This window comes from Cupressus sempervirens, chromosome 7 (genome assembly GCF_028749045.1).
Source record: "Cupressus sempervirens isolate cs-2001-9-10 chromosome 7, ASM2874904v1, whole genome shotgun sequence".
NCBI lineage: Eukaryota > Viridiplantae > Streptophyta > Pinopsida > Cupressales > Cupressaceae > Cupressus > Cupressus sempervirens.
The window spans coordinates 693670143-693695417 of NC_143124.1; the positions used below are offsets into that span (position 1 = coordinate 693670143).

Genomic DNA, 25275 nt, shown 5'->3' on the forward strand with positions numbered 1-25275 from the left:
ATAATCATCTATAATTTATTTTTATTATATTACATATGCTTTTCCGAAAAAATAGAATTATGGAGTATTTCTCCAAAAAGAGGTCTTATAAGACTAAATGAAATTGGCCAATAGAATTTGAGAAAAATAATTTTTGTCATATATAAAATTAAATAGGTTGAAAAATTGAAATTATAGAAAAATAATTAGTGCTCATTGATTGAAAACAAATTCACGATTGTCATAATTGCGCAATGCAATAGTATTGCCTTACGGCAAGTACAATAACGAAGGTTAAATGTGCGTTGACGGTTTGAATTTTGAAGATTAAGACATTTAAATCTTAGAATCTAAAACCTTTCCCAGCCTTCGTTAGCTATACAAGCTCCGAAAGCTGTTGCAGCAAGTAACATTGACATTCAAGGTGCTTCCTCTAACCCCTAAACCCTAATGGCGGCCGCTCTGGAAGATGTTGATGCTTACCAGATCGATTTAGGAAATTTAATGGTGTTTGATTCAGGAAATCCTGGCGCATCCACTAAGTCTTCACGGTAATTCAGCAGTAGGCGCTTTCCTTTCTTTTTTCCCCCTTTTTTCCACCCTTCCCGTTTATCAGAGTTCATTCCAGATTATTTACTCCATTAGGGTTTTGTTTTACTTAAACTCAAATTCTTCGCGAGGGAATTTTAAAATCATGAGATATGACATTTCATTTAAAAGCTTCCTACTGTAGATTTAAACCCTTAAAGAAGGAAATTACGTTTTATTTACTAGGCTTTTGTCAAACACAAATGAAGCTGAAGATCAATGTGAGTTTAATTTTCATAGATTTTGTATTTATTTTTACAGTCTGTTGATGGTTTTTGTTGTTTCAGGGAAGAAATTGTGAATGAATGCCTAGAAAAAGGCACGCAGCTTGTTCAGGCACTCGCAAATAAGCTTTTCAGCCTACCTTCTATCCCGGACAGAGAAGGACCACTTGTTCAACTGCCATCGCCAACAACTCCAATTCCCCGTGAGAAACATGCGAGTATTCTTTTTCCCTGTATTCATTATAGAACCAAACTCGATTTCTTTTTTTTTTTTGGTTACTGGCAGTTGCACGCTTTTTGTGTGCAACCATCAGCCGATGGATATAAGGGAAGTGTCTAATTAGTTTTGAAATTACGTCTCAGAAGGAAAAGGACAGTGTACAATTAGTTTTGAAGTTATGTCTCAGAAGAAAATAAAATTCAAGCCGCTTAAGCTTTGAAATGACACCCTTATTGTCCAGGTTTTATATTCGTATGGATTTTCCTCGTACAATTCTTGTTGTTTATTCATCATTGCGTTTCTCTGGTTACAGAATTTCAACGAAATAACAACATTATATTTACAGGGCATTGACAGTGAGATTAATTAAGGTGATTGCCAATCAACCTCAGCGTGCTGTTGATAAAGGTTTTCATTAGTGCTCCTGGTGTGCCTTGCACACATTTTTGACATAGCAGCCAAGGAATGGTTGAATACAACCAAAAATACTTGTGTATAACTTACATGCCCAAAATAGATTACATTAGTCTTAAACAATTGCGAAAGAGCTAGAATCTTCATGTTTTTATACGGTTCTTATGTCCTGGTAAAGAGATCTGTATGGTGAAACACAGTTTGGTAACAATTGTAAATAGCTATATATCTAAACATAAATAATGTTGGGAGAAGTTATCAGTAAAATTGAATAATAATTGCGAAAGAGCTAGAATCTTCATGTTTTTATATGTTTCTTATGTCCTGGTAAAGAGATCTGTATGGTGAAACACAGTTCGGTAACAATTGTAAATAGCTATATATCTAAACATAAATAATGTTGGGAGAAGTTATCAGTAAAATTGAATCTAAAAAAGGCAAGTATATTGCAAGAGATTTTCAGCAGCGTATCAACTTTAGCAATAATACAACTTGACTGAATGAATAATCTATAAAGAAAAAGGTCATTGAACGGTACAAATGAGTTAACAAATATTCTGATGATTAACGTCACCATCTTTCTTTGCAGTCTCCTCTTGCCAATCATTCCTTGCTGGTGCCCCCTTCTCGGGATAGTGCGTGCTATGTTTCATCAGTGTACCACTACATGATATTTCACTCTGATGAATTATTTCACCATCTTTCTTTGCAGTCTCCTCTTGCCTATCATTCCTTCTTGGCACCCCCTACTCTGGATAGTGTGTGAATTGTTTCATCAGCGTACCAAGCCTATTGTTGTTTGATCAATAGCAGTAGTGTAGAAAGGGGCTGGTACAGATTGCAAAATTAAATATAAACTTAAAAAACTTAAGGAAATCAATCTGAACAATGAGATTGCCACTATATACATTGAGTATACATGATTGAAAAGGCTACCATCATACTGTTGAGTATGTTATCATTGATGTCAAAGGTTGATGATCAAGGTTGTATAAATCTCGAAGGATTACTGAAAGTAATGGAAAACATGTTCGAGCTGCTTGCTTGTTTGGTTAAGGTGCTTGAGCTGTCTGAATATCTACCTCAACTGCTTGCTTGTCCTAGTCAGTTGCTTACTTGTTTGCCATGCCAGATTAATAGGTCATGTCAGCATTTGAATATTCACATGAATTGATGCATTTAAATGGGTCAATGTTTTTAAGAAGTTACGCGTGCCTTCAAAGTCAGCGGTAACTATCTTCAATAGTGGGTCACTTATTTAACAATGGACATAGACAATTTTATTGATATCTTCCAAGATGGAAGGGTGCGTTTAAAATTTCTTAATGGCTGGGGGTGAAATTTTAAAATGGGAGAAAACATGGATGTGTATACTTGATACCTGAGTTCACATTCAAAAAGGTAAAAATTCTTCTGCTGTGCTTGAAAGTAGTTTGAAATGGTTATTATTAGAATTATAGTTTTTCTGTTTGATAGTGGTGCATAAAATATAGCTGGGCATCTTTGGTTTTATATTGAAGTTATGCATTTCAGTGTATGGAGATGGAAAGCAAATTTTAAGTCTCCTGTGTTAATAGAGAAGAGAAAAGTCTTACTCCTGACTAGTGCTGTGTCTTACTCCTCAATGTGTGGAGAAAAGTCTTGTGAAGTTGAAGTATATAATTTATATGTTTTAGACAGAGGGTGCTTCTCCAAAAAAACAGCAGATAGATATGTCTTTTGTGCATTGATGATGTTGATGTGCTTGAGCTTCAAGTTTTTAATTCCTGGTTGCTGTATGATGTCATTGAGGAGGAGACACTTATAGAAATAAAGAGTTGTATTGTTCTTCATATAGATATATGAGTTGTCTTTTGATGATATGAAGTGATGGTGTTTTGAATTATGCGATGTTATAAGTGTGAAGAATTTGCATGGTTCAGAGCTGCTGTTATGTGTTCTTCTGAGTGTTCCTATTTCATCTCAGACTTTTTGTGATTCATTCTTAGATCCTATTTCAAGTTGATGTTTTAGTGCTCAGAATTTGTGCTTTGAGGAGGGCTGACACTCTTTGGAGTTGGCACCTTAGCTAATCAGAGTTGGTGCTTTAGTGTTTGGAGTTTTTAGCTTCAAAGAGTGTTTGTGCTCACATTTGTGTTTTGGGTTGTTGCCCATTTCTGTAAATAAAAGTTTTTGTATACCGAGGATATTTTACTTGGAAGGGTTTCCCATGAGAAATTTGGTTTTTGAGTTGATGTGAGTTTTGTTCCACTACAACATGCATAATCAAATACTTAATGTTTTGAGGAGAAACACCAAACGCTCAATCCTCTCTTGATATAAGGTCATCTCTCATGCTAAGCTTGCGAAGTAAGATCATGAAATGACTTCAAGGTTCCTTCTTAATCGTGGACTTAACTTAATTTTATGATGTGATATGCTAGTTATAATAAAAGGGACTTACACTATTCATTCAGTGGATATCAACTTTTGTACTTCTAAAGATTTGGCTCTCTAATGCGCAATGAAAATATAGCTCAACTTTTCCACTTCAAGTCCAACTTATACTTCTAATCTCTATTTCTACTTCTACTTCTACTATGAATGCAAGGAACCATGGATAAACTTGGACTCTACTAGATGTAATCTCACTAGTGGCTCCACCCTCCTAGTGGGTATGCTCAAATAGTTTTCAAATCAATATATACCCTCTTTGATCCCATCAATTGGATGTAAATTAAAGATCGAATATCAATTGAAGTTAAATGCACTCAATCAATGACTTACCACGCAAGGCACCCTTACCATCAACTAGAGGCTGTTGGCCCGGATTTGTTGATTCATTCAAGTGAACTTCCATAATGACTTCCATCCAACTAAACTACTTCTAATTAACATGAAATAAAATCATAAGCTAAGTAAAAGATTGAGGAAACCATGCAATACTCCAAAGCAATAACAAGTAATCCACCATGAAGAACCAACAATGAATTATCAATTACTATTGACAAGTATAATAGCAACAACTTCATTAAGTCTCTCCCTTAACTCTCAACTACCTCCAATTTCTAAGTTAATCTCTCCTCTAATCTCTAAAACTAATGAATTACAAATGAGAAGGCCTTGGTCTTTTATAGTAGTTCTATTACAACGAAGGGCCAAGATCGATTCAAGATCAAGGGTTGAGATTTTGTCCTACAATTCCTAATTAGGGTTGTCTAAATTACAACCAATTACCATGAAGGCACCCATTTATGGGCCAATAAGAAAATTACAATGATTTTGATAGCCAATGAGAAAATAGGACACTTGGCATGTTGTGATTGATCGTGCGTGAAACTGAAATTTTCTAATGGGAGGAGGCAAACAATTGCCATCTCATCATCCTTATCCTCATGGAATTGACTTGAACCACTTCCATCTTTGCGAACCCATGAACTTGATCTTTCTTGATTCTCCTTGAACATGTCCTTATGTAACTAGATCCTTTGTGCCTTTTTGAATATCCTCTTGATTCCGACTTGAATTTGCAGGTTGATAGCTTGACCATGAATCCTTCCTTGTCACTTGAGTCTAGGCTTGAGCTATCTCCCTGTAGTATCTGCTTGATGTTTTGAGGCCTTGGTCAACACCTTGCCAATTTTTGTTGGCATGATGATGGAGGGCACCAACGACATTCCGATTTTCCAAGAATGAATTTAAATTCGACTCTTCTCCTCCTTGAATTTACCTTGCAAAACAAAGGAGAAAACATTAAGTTCGTGAAAAATTTGAAAATAATATCACATCAATAACAAACAAAACTCATCCCAATTTAGAACCAACCATTTTGCAAAGTTTAGGCAAATTTTAATCTCACACAATAAAATTATTTAGTATTGTTATTGTTATTTTTTATTTCTAATTTTTTTCACTTTTTCTCTCATGTTTTTGTTTGAGAGAGGATGGTTTTGGCGATTAACAAAGAATGAAAGTTGCTGGGGAAATTTTAGAAGATGCAAAATTTCCACAGATTGGAAAATTTTGAAGTTGCAAAATTTCCATTGGGAGTGGAAATTTCCACTAGAGTTGTTGTACTTAAAATTTCTCATTTGAATGCTACTTGGTGATCCCTTGCTATATTCTTGATCATGGTGTTGGCCTCATGCCATAAATCCACTTTCCAATGCCCTAGTGGATGGCGAACTTGGGAGACCCCATGTGGGGAAATTTCGAAAGATGTGAAATTTCTACCGGTGGAAAATTCTTAACTCACGAAATTTCCATTGAATGGAAAATCCTTTGGAAAAATTATCAATTTCTTCCCCTCATTGTTCTAAAATTGCAATGCTTGAGTTGTCACCAAATAAAAGGCCAAAGCCTAGAGATTTTTGTGAGAAATGACAAAAGGGGAGATCCAATGAGTGCTAAGTGTTCCATTTATTCTCATGAGAGATGGATTCATGTTGAATCACTACTCATGAAACATGGGTCAATGAGTTTGACTCAAAAATCAAACAGTTAAATCCTAATAGCAATATCACAAAAGGGGGGATTTCATAAGATCCAAAATTTCCACCAAAGGGGAGATTTTGGAAGATTGGGAATTTCCACCAAAGGGGAGATTTCTGAAGATTGGAAATTTCCACCAAGACTTGGTTCTCTCACAAACTTTGTCCCCTTTTTCAACATAGAAACCCATCCCTTGCGAACCAAAAAATTCACTTTCCACTTGAACTTAGACCACAGAAATTCCTCTAAGAGATGCCAAAATACTTGCACAAACTTGAGAGCAAAACTTGCTTCTCAATGAGCCAAAATTGCCTCAAACTCACCTCGGACTTGGAGCATTGAAAAAAAAAGAGAGCTGCCAACCAAGACCGCCCAAGATAACTAATCCTATCTAAAACAAAAAGACGGGTCCCCATTTACAATGGGGCGATGGTGTGAAAACCACACAACAAGTCATTATTGCTCTCATTATGTTTTATGTTGTTTCATATGTTTAAAATATTAAAATCTTTGAAATACTGATTTGCTACCCTCCCCCTCTCAGTATTTTCCTGGTGCTCTTCAATTGGTATTAGAGTGGGATGCCTTTGAAAATAGAGCTTAAACACTTGGAGGTTGATTCTAATTGCACACATGGGTTCTAATTAGATCACTCTTATTTGATGCATTCAATGGATTCAACTATGCATTTTGGAGGATTCAAATGCACACTTACATAATGCCTCTTGTATTTGATGTTTGGTGAAGTGTGGAGATTGCTTACACTAATCCTCTAGCTTCTCCAGCAGTTATTGTTGAGAAGGCCTTTGAAAGTGGTGCAAAAGCTATGAATGCAATCTTATGTGGGTTATCAGAGACAAAATTTGTGAAAGTTACATATTGTGATGCAGCTCATGAGATTTGGGACAAACTTCATAGAACATTTGCAGGAGATGACAATGTTAAGGAGGCAAAGCTTCAGACTCTTAGAAGATATTTTGCAAGTCGTAAGATTTAGGAAGAAGAAAATGTTGCTGCTTATTTTCTGCGAGTATATGAAGTTGTTAACTCAATCAAGGGTTTAGGAGAAAAGATTGAGGAGTCCACTAATAGTTCTAAATTTTATAGGATCTCTTCTAGTGTATTTTGATGCCAAATTTTTAGTGGTTGTAAAGGAGGAGGATCTTGATATGTTGACTGTTGATGGTAATACAAAAGTTGAAAATGTCTTATATGTAGATGGTTTAAAACACAATCTTTTAAGTGCGAGTCAATTCTGTGATCAATGACACAATTTAGTTTTCGTTTCATTTTGTTGTGAAATTAGAAAAGATGGTAAACATATTGCTGATGCAAGCAGCAATAATAACAATCTTTATATTATTGATGATATAAAAAGGAGGTTGGGAGTAATATCACTCCATCATTAATTGCTGTTTGAAACAGCAATCAACAAGAGTTTTGTCATTTTTTTTCAGCCTCATTTCAGTTATGTAGCAGGATGGTTTTAGGTATATAGGTTGGTTTCATCATTGATGACCAAAGGGGGAAAAATATGTAAGGGGGAGCAACTTTGTTTCAGAGTGCATCTGTTTCAGCTTATTTCAGGCCTCTGTTTTAGGTTGGTTTCTGATGGGTTGCCATCAATGTCAAAAGGGTAGATTGTTAAGAATGATGTTGTTAATGTCAAAGGTTGATTATCAAGGCCATATAAATCTTAGAGGGTAACTTGAATTAATAGAAAACTTGGTTGAGTTGCCTGATGTGATTGAGTTGCTTAATGTGCTTGAGGTGCTTGGTTGTCTACTTCAGCTGTTCCTTGTTTGCTATGTCAGAGTAATTGGCAACGTTAGCATTTGAATATTGAAAGGATTCGATGCTTTTAAATGGTTTAGTGTTTTTAAGATGTTTTGTGTCCCATTCTTTTATAGTGGGTCCTAGTCTTTTATATGTAGTGGACATGGACGATATTATTGATATCATCCAAAATGGAATGGTGCATTGAAAATTTCTTAATGGCTGGGTGGTGAAATTTTAAAATGGGAGAAAACGTTGAGATGTGTATAGTAAATATTTGACATTGCATTCAACGAGAAAAAAATTCTGCTACATGCTTGAAATTAGTGTGGAACAGTTATTATTACAATCGTGTTTTTTTTTATTTGATAGTGCTGTGTTAAATATAGCTAGGCTTCTTTGTTTTGATATAATAAGAAGATATGTGTGATGTCTACTTTTGAAGTTATGCATTTCATTATATGGAGATAGAAAGTGAGTTTTAAGTCTCCCATGTTGAATAGAGAAGAGATATGACATATACGGTGGTGTGTTCATTATATTCTGTAGTTGGGCATTTTTGAGTGATTTTTTTTTGGTTTAGAGGTGTGGGTTTATTTTTAGTGTTATGTGTTACTCAGTGTATGGAGTAGTCTGGTGAAATGGAAGTATATAATTTTGTATGTTTTAGAGGGTGGTTCTCAAAAAAAAAAAACACAGCAGATATATGTCTTTTGTGCATTGATTATGCTCATGGGATTGAGCATCAAGTTTTGAATTCTTGGGTGCTATGCGATCCCATTGAGGAAAGGTTGTTCGAAGACATCGAGTTGTATTTCTCTTGCATATAGATATATGAGTTGCCTTTTGATGATGTGAAGTGGTGGTGTTTCTGTAGAGTCAGAAATTCTACACACCTATTTGCAATTCAGGCCACACTTTTGTTACCACATTAGTGTCCATTCCTTTAGCATTTGAGTAGGTCCATTTCAGCCCTGCATTTTTCGTTTCCTCCTTAGGATGCTCAAAGTCCTAGTCAACAGCTATATTTCAGCATCACTTTTGTGTTACTTGCATTTTTCCTTTGCCACCTGTCATTTTTGAGTGTGATTTGCTTGGACATTAGCATGCCGCGTGGATGTCTGTGACGCATTTGTTCACTGATATCTTAAGGTTCAAATGTCGCTCCTATGCATTCTTTCCATTTGTCACTTTCTTTTTTGGGGGTAATCTTCTAGAACCACACGAAAGCCTCCTTTTCCCTCCTATTATTTCTTTAAATTTGGGGTCTTTTCTTCATTCAAGCTCTCTACACTCTCTTACGATCTCTACAAGTTATCTCTCTCTCTCTCTCTCTCTTTAAGTGATCTTTCTCGTGTTCTCACAATGTCTTGGTCTCTCATAGCTTTCTTGCTCTCTCATTTACTATAGCAGTCTCTTGCACCAGTCTATACAACTCTTTTGGTTCCTCCCTCTTGTGTCTTTGAGCATCCTGGGGTTCATCACATCCCTTTCTATCAATATCATTCATACAATAAGGGGTTTTCCTCGACTAGCATGATTTGTTTCCTTTTGCATAAATCATGTAATAGGATATCTCCTCTATCTTGCGGGTTTTGTTTCTATAACATTTTCATTTATTTATTTATCTTTTCAATATATTTATCTATCTGGCTGCTGTGGAGGTGGGACACCAAAACAGGGACTGGACAAAGGCAAGTCTCCAAACAACCCCAAACAATTTTCCGTCTCTTACATGTGTGCAGTTTTTATTGGGAGCAACCAACTGCATGATGGTTTCTTGAAGCACAAACCATAGTTTTTCGTCATTCTGGGTGCTTTTTGATTTTGTCTATATAGGACTACAATGCGCTGTGCCGATGTTTGAGGCCAAGACGCTCAGATTTGGATCAAAGACTCTTTGTTGTTTGGTTTTCCCGTTTTGCAACTAAAATATTTGTTCTCCATATCTATGATAAGATATTTCCACTGGTTTATCCGGTTTGGAGATATATGAATTTATGTTGTGAATTTGGCTCTCAAGGGAATCTAGTCTTCCTTTGGAGCGGTAAAATTTACACCATTACAGTTTCAAATTATGGGATGTTACAAGTCTAAGTGTGAAGAACTTCATGGTTCAGAGCTTTTGTTATGTATTTTTCTGAGTGTTGCTATTGCATCTTAGACCTTTTGTCATTCATTCTTAGATCCCATTTCAAGTTGGTGTTTGAGGAGGGTTGGTGCTCTTTGGAGTTAGTACCTCAATTGATTGGTTTTGGTGTGTCAGTGTTTGGTGTTGGTATTTTGAAGAGGGTTGGTGTTCCTTGAGAGTCGGTGTTCACATTTGTGTCTTGGGTGGTGTCCATTTTCGATAATAAAAGTAGTTGTATGCCATGGTATTCTTTTCTCAAAAGCGTTGTCCATGAGAAATAGTGTGTTTCTTAATGGTTGTTCTTATTATGTTTTATGTGGTTTCATGTGTTTAAAAGTTTTGAAATATTGTTTCACCCCCTTACTCTCTCAGAATTTCTTGCGTGCTTGTCACAAACTCAAGTGCAAAAATCTACAGCTCTATCTTTGCACTCCATAATTGATTGCTGTTTGGACTTGGTGGGAGTTTTCATTGTCATATTTTTTTAGCCTCATTTCAGTTATGCAGAATGGTTTTGGTATGCTCGTTAGTTTCATTGTTGTTGTCAAAAGGGGGAGAAATAAGTCAGGGGAAGCGACTGTATTTCAGAGCAAGTTAGTCTGTTTTGTTTTATTTGAGACCTTTGTTTTAGGTTGGTTTCAGATGGGTTGCCATCAACGAGAAAGGATCAAATTGTTGAGTATGTTTTCATTGACATCAAAGGTTGATGATCAAGGTTGTATAAGTCTTAGAGGATCACCTGAAGTAATAAAAAAATTGGTTGAGTTGTTTGATGTGGTCGAGCTGCTTGACATGCTTGAGGTGCTTGGTTGCTTACTTGTTTGCTATGTCAGGTTGACAGGCCACACTAGTATTTGAATATTATAGGAATCGATGCATTCAAATGGATCAATGTTTTTAAGAAGTAACACATCTCTTCAAAGTCAATGACAACTATCTTTAATAGTGGGTCACTTCTTTTGTAATGTCCCTTCTCAGGTGACAGGTAGATGAGCAGAGGTTGACCAATTATCCGAGTTCACGTGGTGAACAATATGTATAGTGGTTCAGTCAGAGGTTTATGGAGCTTTGTAGAGGCTCTGCTAGCCATTTCAAGCAGTTCCTACATTTTAGGAACGATTTTTCTTTTTTAAGGAATGACTAAGAGTTGGTTGGGGGGGGGGGCTATAGACCATTTCGGATGAGATGAGACCACCTAAATCTTAGGAAGGGTCCTATTTTTTAGAGAGGGCTGCCAATTGATTGGTTGACCATCCAGAGGAGTCTGGAGCAGAGTACAATCCCTTTTGAGCAGTTGTCGTTGGTTGGAGATAGGCTCCTTAATTTTAGGGCAAGTTTCAATTTTCTTAGTGGAACGGTTAGCTTGCAGGGTTTCAAATAACAGCAGTGACCACAACACTTCAGACAGAGTCAGTTCTCAGATCCGGATTGCCCTTAATTAATTAATAAGGAAATATTTAATATTTCCTAATGAATTAAATATATTATAGTTACTTAATAATAGAATAAATTATAATAAGTTGTGGACTCCTTACTTGGGCATCTCTACATGAATTTACAAAAAAGTGATATTATAATCACTTTTTAATAAAGTACTAGAGTAATAAAATAAAGTATTGTACTAATAAAATGGACAATGAAACTGTAATTTGAAATTAAGGCTAGGACTAAAAAAACGCGTCTTGGGAGCTTATTTTGACATATCCAAGTTTTCAGAATTTCATCTCAGCTTTGTGGAGGACTATTGGACAGGGTTTTTCAGGCATTTGTGATCTCAGGAACGAAAACTGGAGATCTTCTAGGATGGACATCACCCCAACATATAGGAGTCAGAATTTCATTACAATATATACAAATCAAACTATTTGCAGAGGATATCAGCCTCCTTCTAGACAGCCGTACAATACCACATTAACATTATTTCTAGAATTGGCAATGAAATTATTTATGGTATTTTATGTGTTGGAAGCAATTGGTTTGCAATTTGAGAGAAATAAGTTGTTTGTGGAAGAAATAGCAAAAACTCGCCTTTGGAACTGACAATTCACAACAATGACAACATCTGGGCAATTTCTTTAATATCCTAGCTAGGTCATAGAGGTCTAGACCAACACTATTTCTAGTTGTGCATCAACAATTGTTTTCAGAAATTCAGTTGAGGTTGGAAAGGGGCAGATCTGTGCATATAGATTGCAGATTGGGCAGTTCTAGAGGGGTTTCAATTTTCCATCCCATTTAATATCGGCTGTACATCACCAGGAATGTCTGATGTCATCCATGAAGGAGTGTTAAATTGCTCATATTCATCAGCTTTATTACAAAAAATACACCTTTGATTTTTGACGCACCAATACACCCACATTTTACGGCTGAAATCCTCTACAAAAAGTTAAAAAGAACCTGTACCCAGTAATAGAGGGAGAAGCCATAGGTCTATCAACATTATCATGCACCAATTGTAATACCTTAGAAGCTCTCCAGGAGTTGCCATCTAAAAAAGGAGTACTATGTTGCTTCCCAGACTAACATGCTTTGCGAACTCCAAGATTTTTGATCTTAATGGTTGACAGTCCAATGACAAGATCATCTCAAACAAGTTGAGAAATATAGTCCTCATATTGCTGATGCTAGAGTGTACTAATAAGGGAGTGATGGGTTGCCTTAGAAAGCTCCTAAGAATCCCCAAAGTCAGCAAGTTAGAAAAGATCATGATCTTCAACACAAACAACAACTGTAATTTGAGTTTCCTGATTAATGATATTGCACTAATGTGAGCTGAAGGTCACATCAAGCTAAGGAGAATGTCCCAAAATTTGATTGACAAAGAGAAGATTGAGGTCCATGCTTGAAACATAGTACACATTAAGGAAAAATGGTTTCCTTCCTCTAGACTGATTGTCTTTGCCAACAATAGTATACTCTTCTCCTCCAAAGATAATTGAGTTTGAGAATGGTTGGAAATCTGTGAACCAATCTTGACAATGATTGAAGTGGTGGGAGGCACCTAAATCAATATACTAGGTAGAGGGTTTTACATGATTTGCAGGTCTTTTAGCCATGAAGGTGTAAAAGATTGATTCACCTGGCTTAGAGTGCTTTGCAACATGCACTTGAGGTTGTGTTCTAGATTCCTTGGCTTGAGTAACTAAGCGTTTGGCCATTTCCAACTCTCCAACTTTATATGACCAAACATATGAGAATAGTTGCATTAAATTTTCTTCTTCTTTGGGTCTTCTGAAGTTTGAGCAGAATGATTTTGTGGAGTAGACTGAAAGGATAGTGGCCTGTGGATTTAGCTAAGAAGTCTTGAGTGTTGGAAAAAGAGTTGATGCTATTGTGAATTGTTGTTTCAAACAATCTTGTTGAAGAAGCATTATACAAAGATTAGAAAATGGAATATCAAAATGAGTGGAAGCAATGTTGAGAGTTTCAACAAAGTGTTCATAGGAAGATGGGTGACTCTTTAGGGTGATTACCACTACGTTGTCTTCCATTTTGCATCCAATGGCTTCTAACCAATCACGAGTAGCCTTGATGTTATTAAGATTCTCTTGTAGGATATCTGATCATCCTTCATGATTGAGAAGAGCGTGTTCTTTTGAAAGAATGCACAACTTTTTTTTGCGGTTTCATGCAAACCTTTCATTGGCTCCAAATTTTTTCAAGTGTTTGATTAGGAGGAACCTGCAAGAGTTAATCGTTAGTGACAAAAAATTTGATAAGCATGTAAACTTTTTCTTCCTTCTCATCAAATTTATTCTTCTCCATGCTTGCTACCTTAGGACGTTTAGTCATGCACAACACAGTTTTGTCCAGACACTTGTACTAAAAAATTGTCACCATGCACTACTTCTAGGTATTGTAGTTCTTGCCATTGAACTTTTGACTGCGTTCCAACGAAATATTGGTCGAAGATGCCATGTGTTGAATGTTAGTGTTTGTTTAACTGTGGGCAATTATTTGGCCTTCCAATCACAGACAATCCACAATTATCTTCCTCGAGCACTGCTTATTCTCAATAAAGTAGATAATATGTATTTCCATGTTAGAAGAGGAAGATGTATTTTTCCTTTATACCAATTAGAGGTGCCCCTTCACCAAGGGACACCACACCTCCAAGCTGAGCCGCTAATAATTAATTATTAATATAATATAATATAATAATAATTAATTGTTATATGATTATACAATAATAATATAATAATAGTTATATAATATAATTATATTATCACATAATGATATAATTTTATTATCTCACAATATTAATATAATAATTGTATAATATAATTATATTATCTTATAATAATAATATTATCCCTTATAGAGAAGAATTTATTAACAAGGGATTGCACCTCAAACTTCTCCTCACAAAGAATATTTTATTAACAAGGGATTGCACATCAAACTTCTTCCTTATAGAGAAGAATTCATTAACAAGGAATTGCACCTCAAATTTCTCCCTCACGAGAAGAATTCATTAACAAGAGATTGCACCACAAACTTCTCCCTCATGGAGAAGAATTCATTAACAAGAGATTGCACCCCAAACTTCTAGTTCACAGAGAATACTTCATTAACAAGAGATTGAACCTCAAACTTCTCCCTTACGAAGAAGAATTCATTAACAAGGGATTGCACTTGAAACTTCTCCTTTGTAGAGAAGAATTCATTAACAAGGGATTGCACCTCAAACTTCTCCCTCATTGTTAATTTCAAGAGGATCTGTTGCAAATGTAATAGCTCTGCCATTGTATTTGGTATGTGTTTTCCAAATGCAATATCCTCTTTAGATATATATTCAAAATAAGTAAATGAATAAACATGTCCCTTCATGGAACATGTCTATTTGATAATTAGATAATTAATAATATATTTAAACATTTATATATATAACTCAATTATATAATTATACATATGTTCATCCAACAGAAGCTATCAAACATTAACTCTCCCTCTTAGCTAGGGAGGATGAACAAAAGACAAATATTACACCATTAGTAGAATTACAAATTTTAAGGATATATCATTTGATACCTCAAGTTTTCCACCATTTGATATTGCATTTGGCATCACGAGTATTGGCCTCCTAGAATATCAATGATATTCACCAAGTACTCAAAAGGTTTTGATATCACATTTGATATCAAGATTATTGGCCTTCTAGAATATTAATGATATTTACCAATTACTCAAGTAAGCTGTGATCACATTTGACATTACGAGTATTGGTCTCCCATAATATCATACGGTATTCACCAATTACTCAAAATAAGGTTTGATATCACATTTGATATCAAGAGCATTGGCCTCCCAGAATATCAATGATATTCACCAAGTACTCTTGGAGTAATGGCCTTCCAAAATGTTGAGATGCAAGACATTCACCATATACTCAATTTGTTTGATCTCATAATACAAGTTATTGTAAGATCATCGCCTTATAATAACTTCTCCAAATACAAGTGACATCATTTGGAAGTTGTCACTTCCTCATGATGTACATAGGGGGTATGCCCATTAAAATGACATAGTTACAAGGAATATTCCTTAATCGCAATCCTCTTGTCTGATACAATTTATTGATAACTGAGTAATCTATCTCAAAATGGTTTACTCCCTCTTAATCAATATGATTGAGATCATCGAAGGTCGAATCATATCCTCTATCGTCTCCCTCTTTTTTAAGGTTGCCTTAGATGAAATGTCGGGCTCCCCCTGAATCTCAATCTCCCTCTTCCTGTAATAACATTCTCGAAGGAAAAGATTAAGGCAGATAACTCTTATAGTACATAATGAATCAATATAAGATCTTTTACAATAGGATATAGATAATTATAAAACCTCATTCTTCAAAAATGATCTTTATAATTCCAATATAATTTGTCATTTTTATAATTATAAATCTCCATTATAATCTCATTAATTATTAATGTTCTTAATCAAAATATTATGACATTCATAAAGAAATAAACACTATTATAATATATTCACACAAACTTACCTTGTGTTAATGGCGACTTGTCTCTAAAGTCATAGTGAGCTACTCAATGAAAACATATATTAATTGGGATTTGTGGTTTGTAGAAGTGATGGAAAAATCACATCTATTCACAATGTGGGGTTTGCCGTAGTTTTAAGGTATCATTTACTTTTAGGCTTTATGATTGTTCACCCACATTTGAAGTTTATTTAAACATTGTATTGATGCCTAGTAAAGATGTTATGGTTTTCCACTATATACCCCCATTGTGTAAGAATATCCCCTTTGCCATGTAAGATTTCCCTTCGTGCCTTGTAATCCATCGTTATTTCCTATTGATATTGTTGCTGCAAACTACCTACGTGGAATGATCTTTCTTTTACTTCCAATAACCTATAATTTGTGAGAATTCCTTGACTTGTAATACATGGGTGCCATGCTGTCAACCATGACTTAGAATGCCTTCTAATTTTGTTCGCCGGAGCTCCTACACCTTATCATGCGGTCACGGTTTTTACAAGTTGATCTTTATCGCTTACATAAAAATCCTGTGTGATCAGCGATAGAGGTCACGTGAAGATAAAGGCATGAGTAAGTATTGTCATCGCACAAACCAAATATCGTCTACATGGAATGGGTATGCCATCATATACTTCACGTCTGCTATGTGGGATTACATATGCTAACATACAAATCATTTGAGTCAGAGTCTTCAGTTCATTATTACTTTGTCACTCGTTACTCTTATATATGATTTATTTCATAGTCTTTTTGCTACTTGAAAGGGCCATCAATTTTGGACCCTTTATATTAAAATATTTCTTACAACCCCATTTGGAGTGCACACGAGATCTACAAGCAAGAAGATAATGTAAATATCTTTGTTTTAGTTTTGGTGCGGGATTAAAATGTGAAATTTTCCGCTCCTATCCATGCGGGTAGCTGTACCATAAGAATGCTTGCAATGTCAAGGAGCCGTCACCTTTATTTATAAGATATCGTCTTTCACTTATCTCCTTATCTCAAACAGAAATCAGATTGGAGATTGCTTCAAGACTTTGCAGTCACTATATCATCATTGAGCGCTGATCAAGATAGATACACAGTCATTTGCGTTTGGTTTCCAAGACAGGTCGAAAGAACAGATTGAATGCTAATGCTCCTTCAACATTACCTTAAGATTTATAGTGCGAGAAATATTCACCATTTCTATTTACATTTCCAACTAGGCTCTGATACCATGTTAATTTCACGAGGATTTGTAGCAGATGTAATAGCTCTGCCATTGTATTTGGTATGTATTTTTCAAATGCAACATCCTCTTTAGATATATATTCAGAATAAGTAAATGAATAAACATCTCCCTTCATGGAACATGTCTATTTGATAATCAGATAATTAATTTTATATATATATATCTATATAACTCAATTATATAATTATACATATGTTGATCTGACATAAGCTATCAAACATTAACACTTACATATGACGTGACTCTCTTTGAAACAAATATCAACCCTTTTGACCTCCTTGTCTAAGGTTGAGAAAGTGATTGTCAGACTCCTTCTGAATTTGATATCAACCTTTTGACCTTCTTGTCCAAGGTTGCCTAAGGTTGTTTGTCAGACTTTCTCTGAATCTAACATTAACCTTCCAACAACAAATATAGACTGGTCAATAGGGACATATTTAACCCAAGCAACAACAAAAGACAAATCGAGTATAGATTCAACCACAACCACGACAACAATCACAAATGTATGTGGGACAGTAAGGTTAGATGCTAGTGACAATATAGTCATAATTGAAAGTGTAATGCAACAACCATCCCAATGGTCTCAACACATTCCTCCACATCCTCTAATGCAATTATGCCAACAATTCGAGCTTCTACATCACAATTGGTGCATGAACCACCTGTGTGTCAGAATTTGTCAATACACCTATCTAGTCATTCCGCTCCAAAAACTTTGCCAATGCAACCCCAACTTTCTACAGTTTTCTCAAGTCAGCCGTAACATTCTTTAGGCCAATTAGGTGGTGGGATTCATCAACCAATGTAATAGTCATCATTGCTACAACAACCGAGGACTCCTCGTCAACCACCTCAGTAGCTAATAACCATGCACAAGATTTTTGTTGGCTTCTAAGTTGAAAGAGTTGCACCACAAACCTTGCTTGAGTCATACACACATTAACCTATAGCTTTTTGTGGCAAGGTCAAGAAGGAACTCTCAACCAGTAACCTCAATTGCTACAGAATTAAACTCCATGTATGTATTTCAAATAATTGATTTCTCTCTTGAAGAGAAGTTTGATCCTGGATTTGTACACTCAAAATAAATACCTTGGTGAATGTTTCTAGATTTTGGCATTTAGACATGCCATTTAAAAAAGAGTGGATTAGGGTGTTTTTAGTGATGAATATTCGTAATTTAGCAAATATTGGGATTTCTCGGTGTTGATTTTGGCGATTTCTGAGCCATTACATGGTGGCCCAATCGCCTAACATTATCAGGGTTAGTGGGTCATTACCCCTTTCAATCACCAAGCATGGATTTACATTTGACTTCTTTGGTAAAATTATTCGCCTTTTATGCAGCCGACCTAGTTATTCTAACCGATGCCATGTTCGCCATCCCTCAATCCATTAGATTTGCGTGTGTATGGGTAGTTCATCCAATGTATTTAATTTGAATTTCCTTCAGTCAGCCCATTTTGCCAATAATTTTCCATTTTGCATTAGACTCATTGGCACATTTCACCTCCTGGAATTCAGAATCAACTGCTATAAATTCCATTTTGCCTCATTTTTTTCTATCCCTAATTATGATTGGAGTCTTGATATAAACTTCCATAATCACGACACATGATAATAATTAATCTTGACTTCAGCCTCTTATAAAAAAAATCAATGTTTATGTTTCAGGACCATATCTAGATAAGTAAATAGATAGGAATGATATAAATTTCTTAATTTATTTATTTTGTAAGAATTTATTTTATTTTATTTTATTGTAATATTATTCTAAAATTTAACCATATAAGTGTAATGTATATATTTAATGTTTAGCATAATGAATCAATTCGTCCACAAAATTAATGTTTAATTTTGAAAAAACTGTTATTTGTCGATGTATATATTTTATGTCTGGTACAATGAAATAATTCGTCCACAAAATTAATATTTTACCAGAAAATAATTTTTATTCACCAATGCATATATTTTTGTGGTTTTAAAAATAACACAGTTCCTCCAGATTTTACACATTGTTCGAGACTATGAATGATTCTCCAATAGAGATTATTATTTTTTCTTTGTAAATTGATATTTTTCGCCGAGTTTTTACACCTTTACCTTGGAGTGGATCATTCTTTGATGAATGCTCTGTTTGAAGGCTGAGAAAAAATTACAGTTATCAGACACTAATGTTGCAGAATGAGATCCCAACGTCAAATATACCATCTTTGATTCCTGAAGGCAAAGAGAGCACCTCATGGCCCTTGGATACCATACCTCTGACATCAGGTTGTCTGTCACAAGACACATTGCATATGACATCCCTTTTTCAGCCTAGACAGGTTTATCAAATTAAGATTTGCTTAGGAATATAAAGTTAATTATCTCTAGTTATTTTTTATATAATAATAGCATCCGCTTTTTGCTGGTCCCCTATCTAGAAGTCATACTTTCTGAGATTTCTGGTAGAAGGGGAACCCTTAACTTCCTGTCAGATGGGAAATCATGAAAGTTTCATTTCGTTTGCTGAGTTTGGAATGAAACTCTTGTTGAGTAGGAGAGGAGTTTTCAGTTAGGGTAAACACAAAGTTTATTTGTTGGATTCTATCCAAGAGCTGGAACAGAATATTAGCCACTTTTGTGCAACTCCACTGTAGGTCTACAACCATCACTGCCTATAAATGCATTTTCATTTCTAACACTACTTAGAAACAAACAAGTGTTTTGGCAGAATCGAATAGTAAATAAATTTATGTCTATGGATAAACTGAAGTCTATGCCCGGCAAAGTGAACTACATGCAAAAGCAGTTTGTTGCCTTTAATGTCTCTAGCAGGATTAAAGAATCACGAATTTAAAATAAGAAAAGTAAAAAAGAAAAAAAAAACTAATGACAAATATCAAATTTTCAGTCATTATTTGTGGTTAATTGTGTTTGTTCTATGCCTATTATAGTTAAATACTTAGTTACTGATGCAGGCTTCCTAGCTATGGACCTGGATCCAGATGTCCGTTGAAGCGATCTGGAGGCCAGTGCCCTGTGGGTGCCTCACTGCCAGATGTGCATCCAGGTGCCTGGAATGGCTTCTGGCAAGCACCTGGATGTGCGGGGATGCCTGTGATGGCTTCCGGCAAGCACTCACAGGGCATCCGGGTGCCTCTGTGGGTCCAGTTACAGGAAAACAATTTTTTAATGACTTTTTCTTGCTTACTTGTAAAGAGTCCTGCTGGCTCACACCCAATTGTGCTCAAGAATCAAATTTTTGTGTTTGAAAGTATATGCTTTTCATGTTTTTTTTCAGAATTTGGAATGAGATCATGCCAAGAATTTGCAAACAACTCTAACTTGCACACCAACTTTATTTGCTTTATGAAGTTTGCAAATATATACAATGCCAATTAACTAAACACTAATTTTAGAATTATTAAAGAACCTGGCAATGACTGGATGCCAACGTAGAACACCTCTCAGCAGCTCGATTTGATTCTATATAGATGCAAGTGCTGATAATGGCCCCACTTGTCTGTATCTTCTATGGTGGCCCTATTTTGAAGAAAACGCAGGCCCAGCAATCAAACACTGCCTTGTGAAAGATGATTACAGTCTTCCGATATTCCAACACTGCCTAGCTGAACCAACAAAACCCAACGTGGCTGTTCACTCTTAATGCAATTGACTGCCACTGATCAAAATTTCACCACACCACATCTCCAGCTTGAATTGATTCAATTTCTCAGTCCCAAATCACAGCAACAGTAATGGCACAATTCATTGGCTTCAAAAACAAACTCAAAGTGCAGAAATATGAAGAGTAATTCACAGTTCTTTTTGGCATCAAATCCTTGAATATCTTCCACAAAACGAACAAAGCCACAGAATGAACATCAATTTCCAAGAGCTTGCTTTTATAAGATTTCAATTCAAATGGCTTCTCTTTCACACCAAATGACTAGTGGCTTCATGTTTACACTTGTCACTTAAAAGGCTTCATTTCTCATAAAGCAACTTTATGTTATAATTTAAAGTTGACAAATAATTAAGTCTATTAATTTAAACTCCCCCATTGCTTAAAAAATGCCCTTTTCATTAATATAATGATATTCCGACACACAAGGTCTTTGTTTCATGTGCCCATGATTTAAAAAGTTTCATCTCGATTCCAGTGAGCTATAACACTAAGGTGCCCATTAAATAATTTCAATTAAAATAGCAACCTTAGTAAATATAATTAAATTACAACCAATAGTGCAACCAACTTGTGGAAATGGTCAAACAACACTGGAATAAAAAATTTGAGAGCACAGGAGTGATCTCGACAATAAAAGATGATGAATGGTCTTGACTAGCAGACTTACTAAATATATACACTCTCCAATAATGTTGGAGCCCAAACCAAAAGATAGAGGTAACATTTGAAGGCATCATATAACTCCTCTAAATCATCTGAGCTCATTGGGATCATCTGTTGACACTGTAAATAGCGAGTTCTCCAAAACAGAGCCAAAACTCACAATTGGCTACTTGGAGAGCCAAATAACTTCACAACAAGCTCCTCTAATCACTAGTATCAACTAAAAAAATGGGGACATTATTTTAGTGTTTATTTTTACATGTGGAGATGATGAGAATTTTTTTGCGAATCCATATGATTCTGATTTGGATGATGAACATCAAATCATGAACTATATTTTGATTTTGTAATGGTGATGATTTTCTGATACTGCATTGGAATCATGGACATAGACGTATATGCTATGGTTTATAATCTTATTGAATATTCAGTTATTAGTTATAATTTATTTGAATATGTATTGGTGAAGTATTATAGAATCAAATGTTTTAATTTTGTATATTTCTTTGCATATACATTATATATATATTAAAATTCAATATGTGTTTAAATATTTTAATCCTCTCTCTCTCTCTCTCTCTCTCTCTCTCTCTCTCTCTCTCTCTCTCTCGATCTCTCTCAATATATATATCCACACACCCCCAAAATTTTTTTGCACATCCGCACCCCTGATTCTCGCATCCACATTTGGTCTGCATCCAAATCGGTAACGAAGGTTAAATAGAAATATTTGGGAAAGATATTTGTATTTTTTATATTTATGAGTCATTTGTAGTATGTACAACCTCACCCAAGTTGTAGTGAATCTGAGTAAAATAATATATAACCGCATCCACCCCTGCCCCCAATTTCATGCACACCCATGCCCCTGATTCTTGCATCCGCATTTGTATCTGCACTCGAATCGGTAACTAAGGTTAAATAGAATTGTTTGGAAAAGATGTTTGTATTTTTATATTTATGAGTCCTTTGTACATCCACACCCAAGCTGTACTGACTCTGGGTAAAATAATTTAGGGAATCACCAAACTCAAATCCTGAACCTATATTTGAATCCAATCCCGAATCAGCAACTTTGCCTCCTCTATGTTAACATTTGTTCTAAATAAAGGACAAAAACCTATTGATAAAGTCTAATGTGGGGTTGGTGGCAGGGCTTTCCAAAGAGTAATTTCCATGAGCATTGATGATATGACAATCAGACATGCATATTTACAATCTTGTATTCAGATTGTCTAACACAAATTTGGATTTCAATTTTCAGTAGTTAATGTTAATGCTACAATTTATAGTTTCTGTAAATTGGTTGATATTGTAATTTTAATTTTAGCTATTTAGAAAGTTTAGTGATGCATAGCAGTTTAATCAAGCAATTGAAAAGCTGAAAAATATATCCTTTTATTACTTGCCTTCTCTTCAACTATCCACAGATTGAGAGATTTTTCCCATCTTCTTGGAATTATATCCACATGTACTTCAATGTGTCCGCCTGGGAAGCTTGGAAGAAAATAGGATTTTTAAAAATATAATTTACAAAGCCTGCTAATATTCTTCATGGACATCGTGAAAACATAACTTCCATAGACAGCCTTTAAGTCATCCAATGGTGTGGACTATTTCCGGCTATTGAACGAACAATTAGGAGTTTGAAATGAAGATTTATGTTCCATTGCAAATTGGTAAAGATTATTTCATCTTTAATGGTTCAATTGCCAATACTCAAAGCTTTCTACACAGGCAACCATTTTACTTTTTTGTTGCACAAGATTTTTCAAAATCTTAGGTCTACAAGTGTGATCTTAATTAATGAACATGTTTAATCTTGGAATATCCTTTTACATTGAAACTTTAATTGTTTATTTTCCACTAAGTTTGAGACTCTTAGAGTAATTTATGTAATTCGCTTGTTCCTAGAGAAAAGCTTTGAAGGAAGTGGTTGTTTTTATGAAAAAGAAATCTTTTTATTATTATCTTACTTTTTGGCTCTTCATAAGTTTACATGTTGCTGTCAAATATGCATTGACATGTTTCCATGTACAGCTGCCAAGACCAAAGCCCCCAACAAAGTGGGAAACCTTTGCTCAAAAGAAAGGTTAGATTTATTGCATTGGAATCATATTTTTTTCTGATGAGTTGAATCTGTGTTTATGATGAGTTGAATCTCTTTTTATGAATGATTGTGAAAGCATGATACGAGATGGCTGATATCTTACACCCATCTCATTTCAATTGCTTAATCTCTGGCCATTAGGTATCAAGAAGCGTAAAAGAAGCAAGTCTGTATATGATGAGCAATCTGGAGATTGGAAACGTAGGCATGGTTATAAAAGTGCTGTAGATGAAGATGCTATTCCAGTAATTGAAGCGAAACCTTCTGATGGTACTTTTTATGCTTTAGTTTGACACCTTTTTCCAAAATGAACTCTTTTATTGATTTTGCAAAGAGTAATCAATAGTGATGTTTACGGGAGTGCAATGAATTTGTTCAGACTTAGTTGCTTGGTTACAAATGTTGACAATGCTTGTATTACAAGATTCTCATTTATTTCTTAAAAGAGATAGTAGCTTAAGCTGAGTGTCTTGTTATTCTTTGATTGGTTATTTAACCACAGGGATATGGTAATCTGGTAATATTTTGTTTGAGATTGTCTTTCTTCAACCAATGTTAGGAGTTGTCAATATTGACTTAAGAAATTGACTTCAATTTTAAATTGAATGCAACACCATTTTAAATTTTTCAATGTTCATTGTTGTAATGTAGGAAATGGGAGCCTACAGAAAGAAAACTATGTTCTGAGGCAACTTCACAATATGTATTCAAATATCTTCAACTAGTTAAATTAGTGAATATATCTAATTATAGATGAATAATATGAAGCTTCTCATTTTGAGAATGGTAGTGTAGATGACAGCGTTTTCCATTCAAATCTGAATTGTGTTGTATTCTCTCACGGAACAAAAATATAAGAGATTCAGTCAGTGTAAAAACCCAAACTTGTGCTTTGGCTAACCTTTAAATCCAGAAGTCAGAAACATAAAAAAAAAATCAAAATACTAGATAATGGAGATGAATATGAATGAATAAAACATAAGCAAGCCCCTGTGTGGCTGAGTGTATTAAAGAAACCTTTACACATAAAGGAGGAGAAATAGTTGGGGCTGTTTAACAAGAGATTCGCCTCAATCAAGTCCTTTTTTTGGTGTTTCTACTTCACAACAGTCAAATAGATAGGTATATCAAAAGACAAAAAGGAAGATAAATGATCTGATAGACAAAGGGATGTGATGAATCCCAAAAGAGATGTAAGATGAATATAAAGATATTATTGATATGGCTTGAGGAAGCCAAGAGAGTTGCAAAAGATAATTGTGAGACCTTGAGACCTCTGTAACAAGCTGTAGAGAGTTGTGCATGGTGGGTGGGGAGGGACGGGGGAAGAGAGAGTTTGTGTGGATTGAAAGAACATATTTTAAAATTGAGGATAGGAGGGAATGAAAGGGTGTTGAGCTGTTTCCACAAACTTGGGCAGGTGACAAGTGGCAAAATGCTCAGAAATGTGTTGTGTGGATTGAAAGAATATATTTAAAATTGAGGATAGGAGGGAAAGAAAGGTGTTGAGCTGTTTCCACATACTTGGGCAGGTGAAAAGTGGCAAAATGCTCAGAAACGTGTTGTGAATGTTAAAATGTCACGGCTTGCTACTGTGATCGTGCCATGCATTAGAATCTAGACAGATCACACTAAAAAATAATTAAAGATGAGAGGAACACAACCAACACAAAATGGTAGCTGCTGAAAAGGTGTCCTAAGCATCTTGAGAGGGAAAAGGTTGATGCAATGGCTGATATGAGCCTGCTAAATGCTAAGGGAATGGGTATGAAGTAGGTAGGAAAGTGTA

The 25275-nt window shown here is 35.2% G+C and overlaps 1 protein-coding gene across 1 annotated transcript in view; it reads left to right on the forward strand.

Annotated features, from left to right (window-relative positions):
* Positions 1 to 357: 357 nt before the first annotated feature.
* Positions 358 to 25275, forward strand: part of LOC149549111 (ribosome biogenesis regulatory protein (RRS1) family protein) — a 46145-nt gene continuing 21227 nt past the window's right edge. Inside the window, exons 1-4 of the mRNA XM_089792553.1 lie at positions 358 to 530; positions 855 to 1005; positions 23417 to 23468; positions 23628 to 23756. Of these exons, the coding sequence (XP_089648679.1) occupies positions 430 to 530; positions 855 to 1005; positions 23417 to 23468; positions 23628 to 23756 (433 nt within the window). The 5' untranslated portion in view covers positions 358 to 429. The remainder of the gene's footprint in view (positions 531 to 854; positions 1006 to 23416; positions 23469 to 23627; positions 23757 to 25275) is intronic.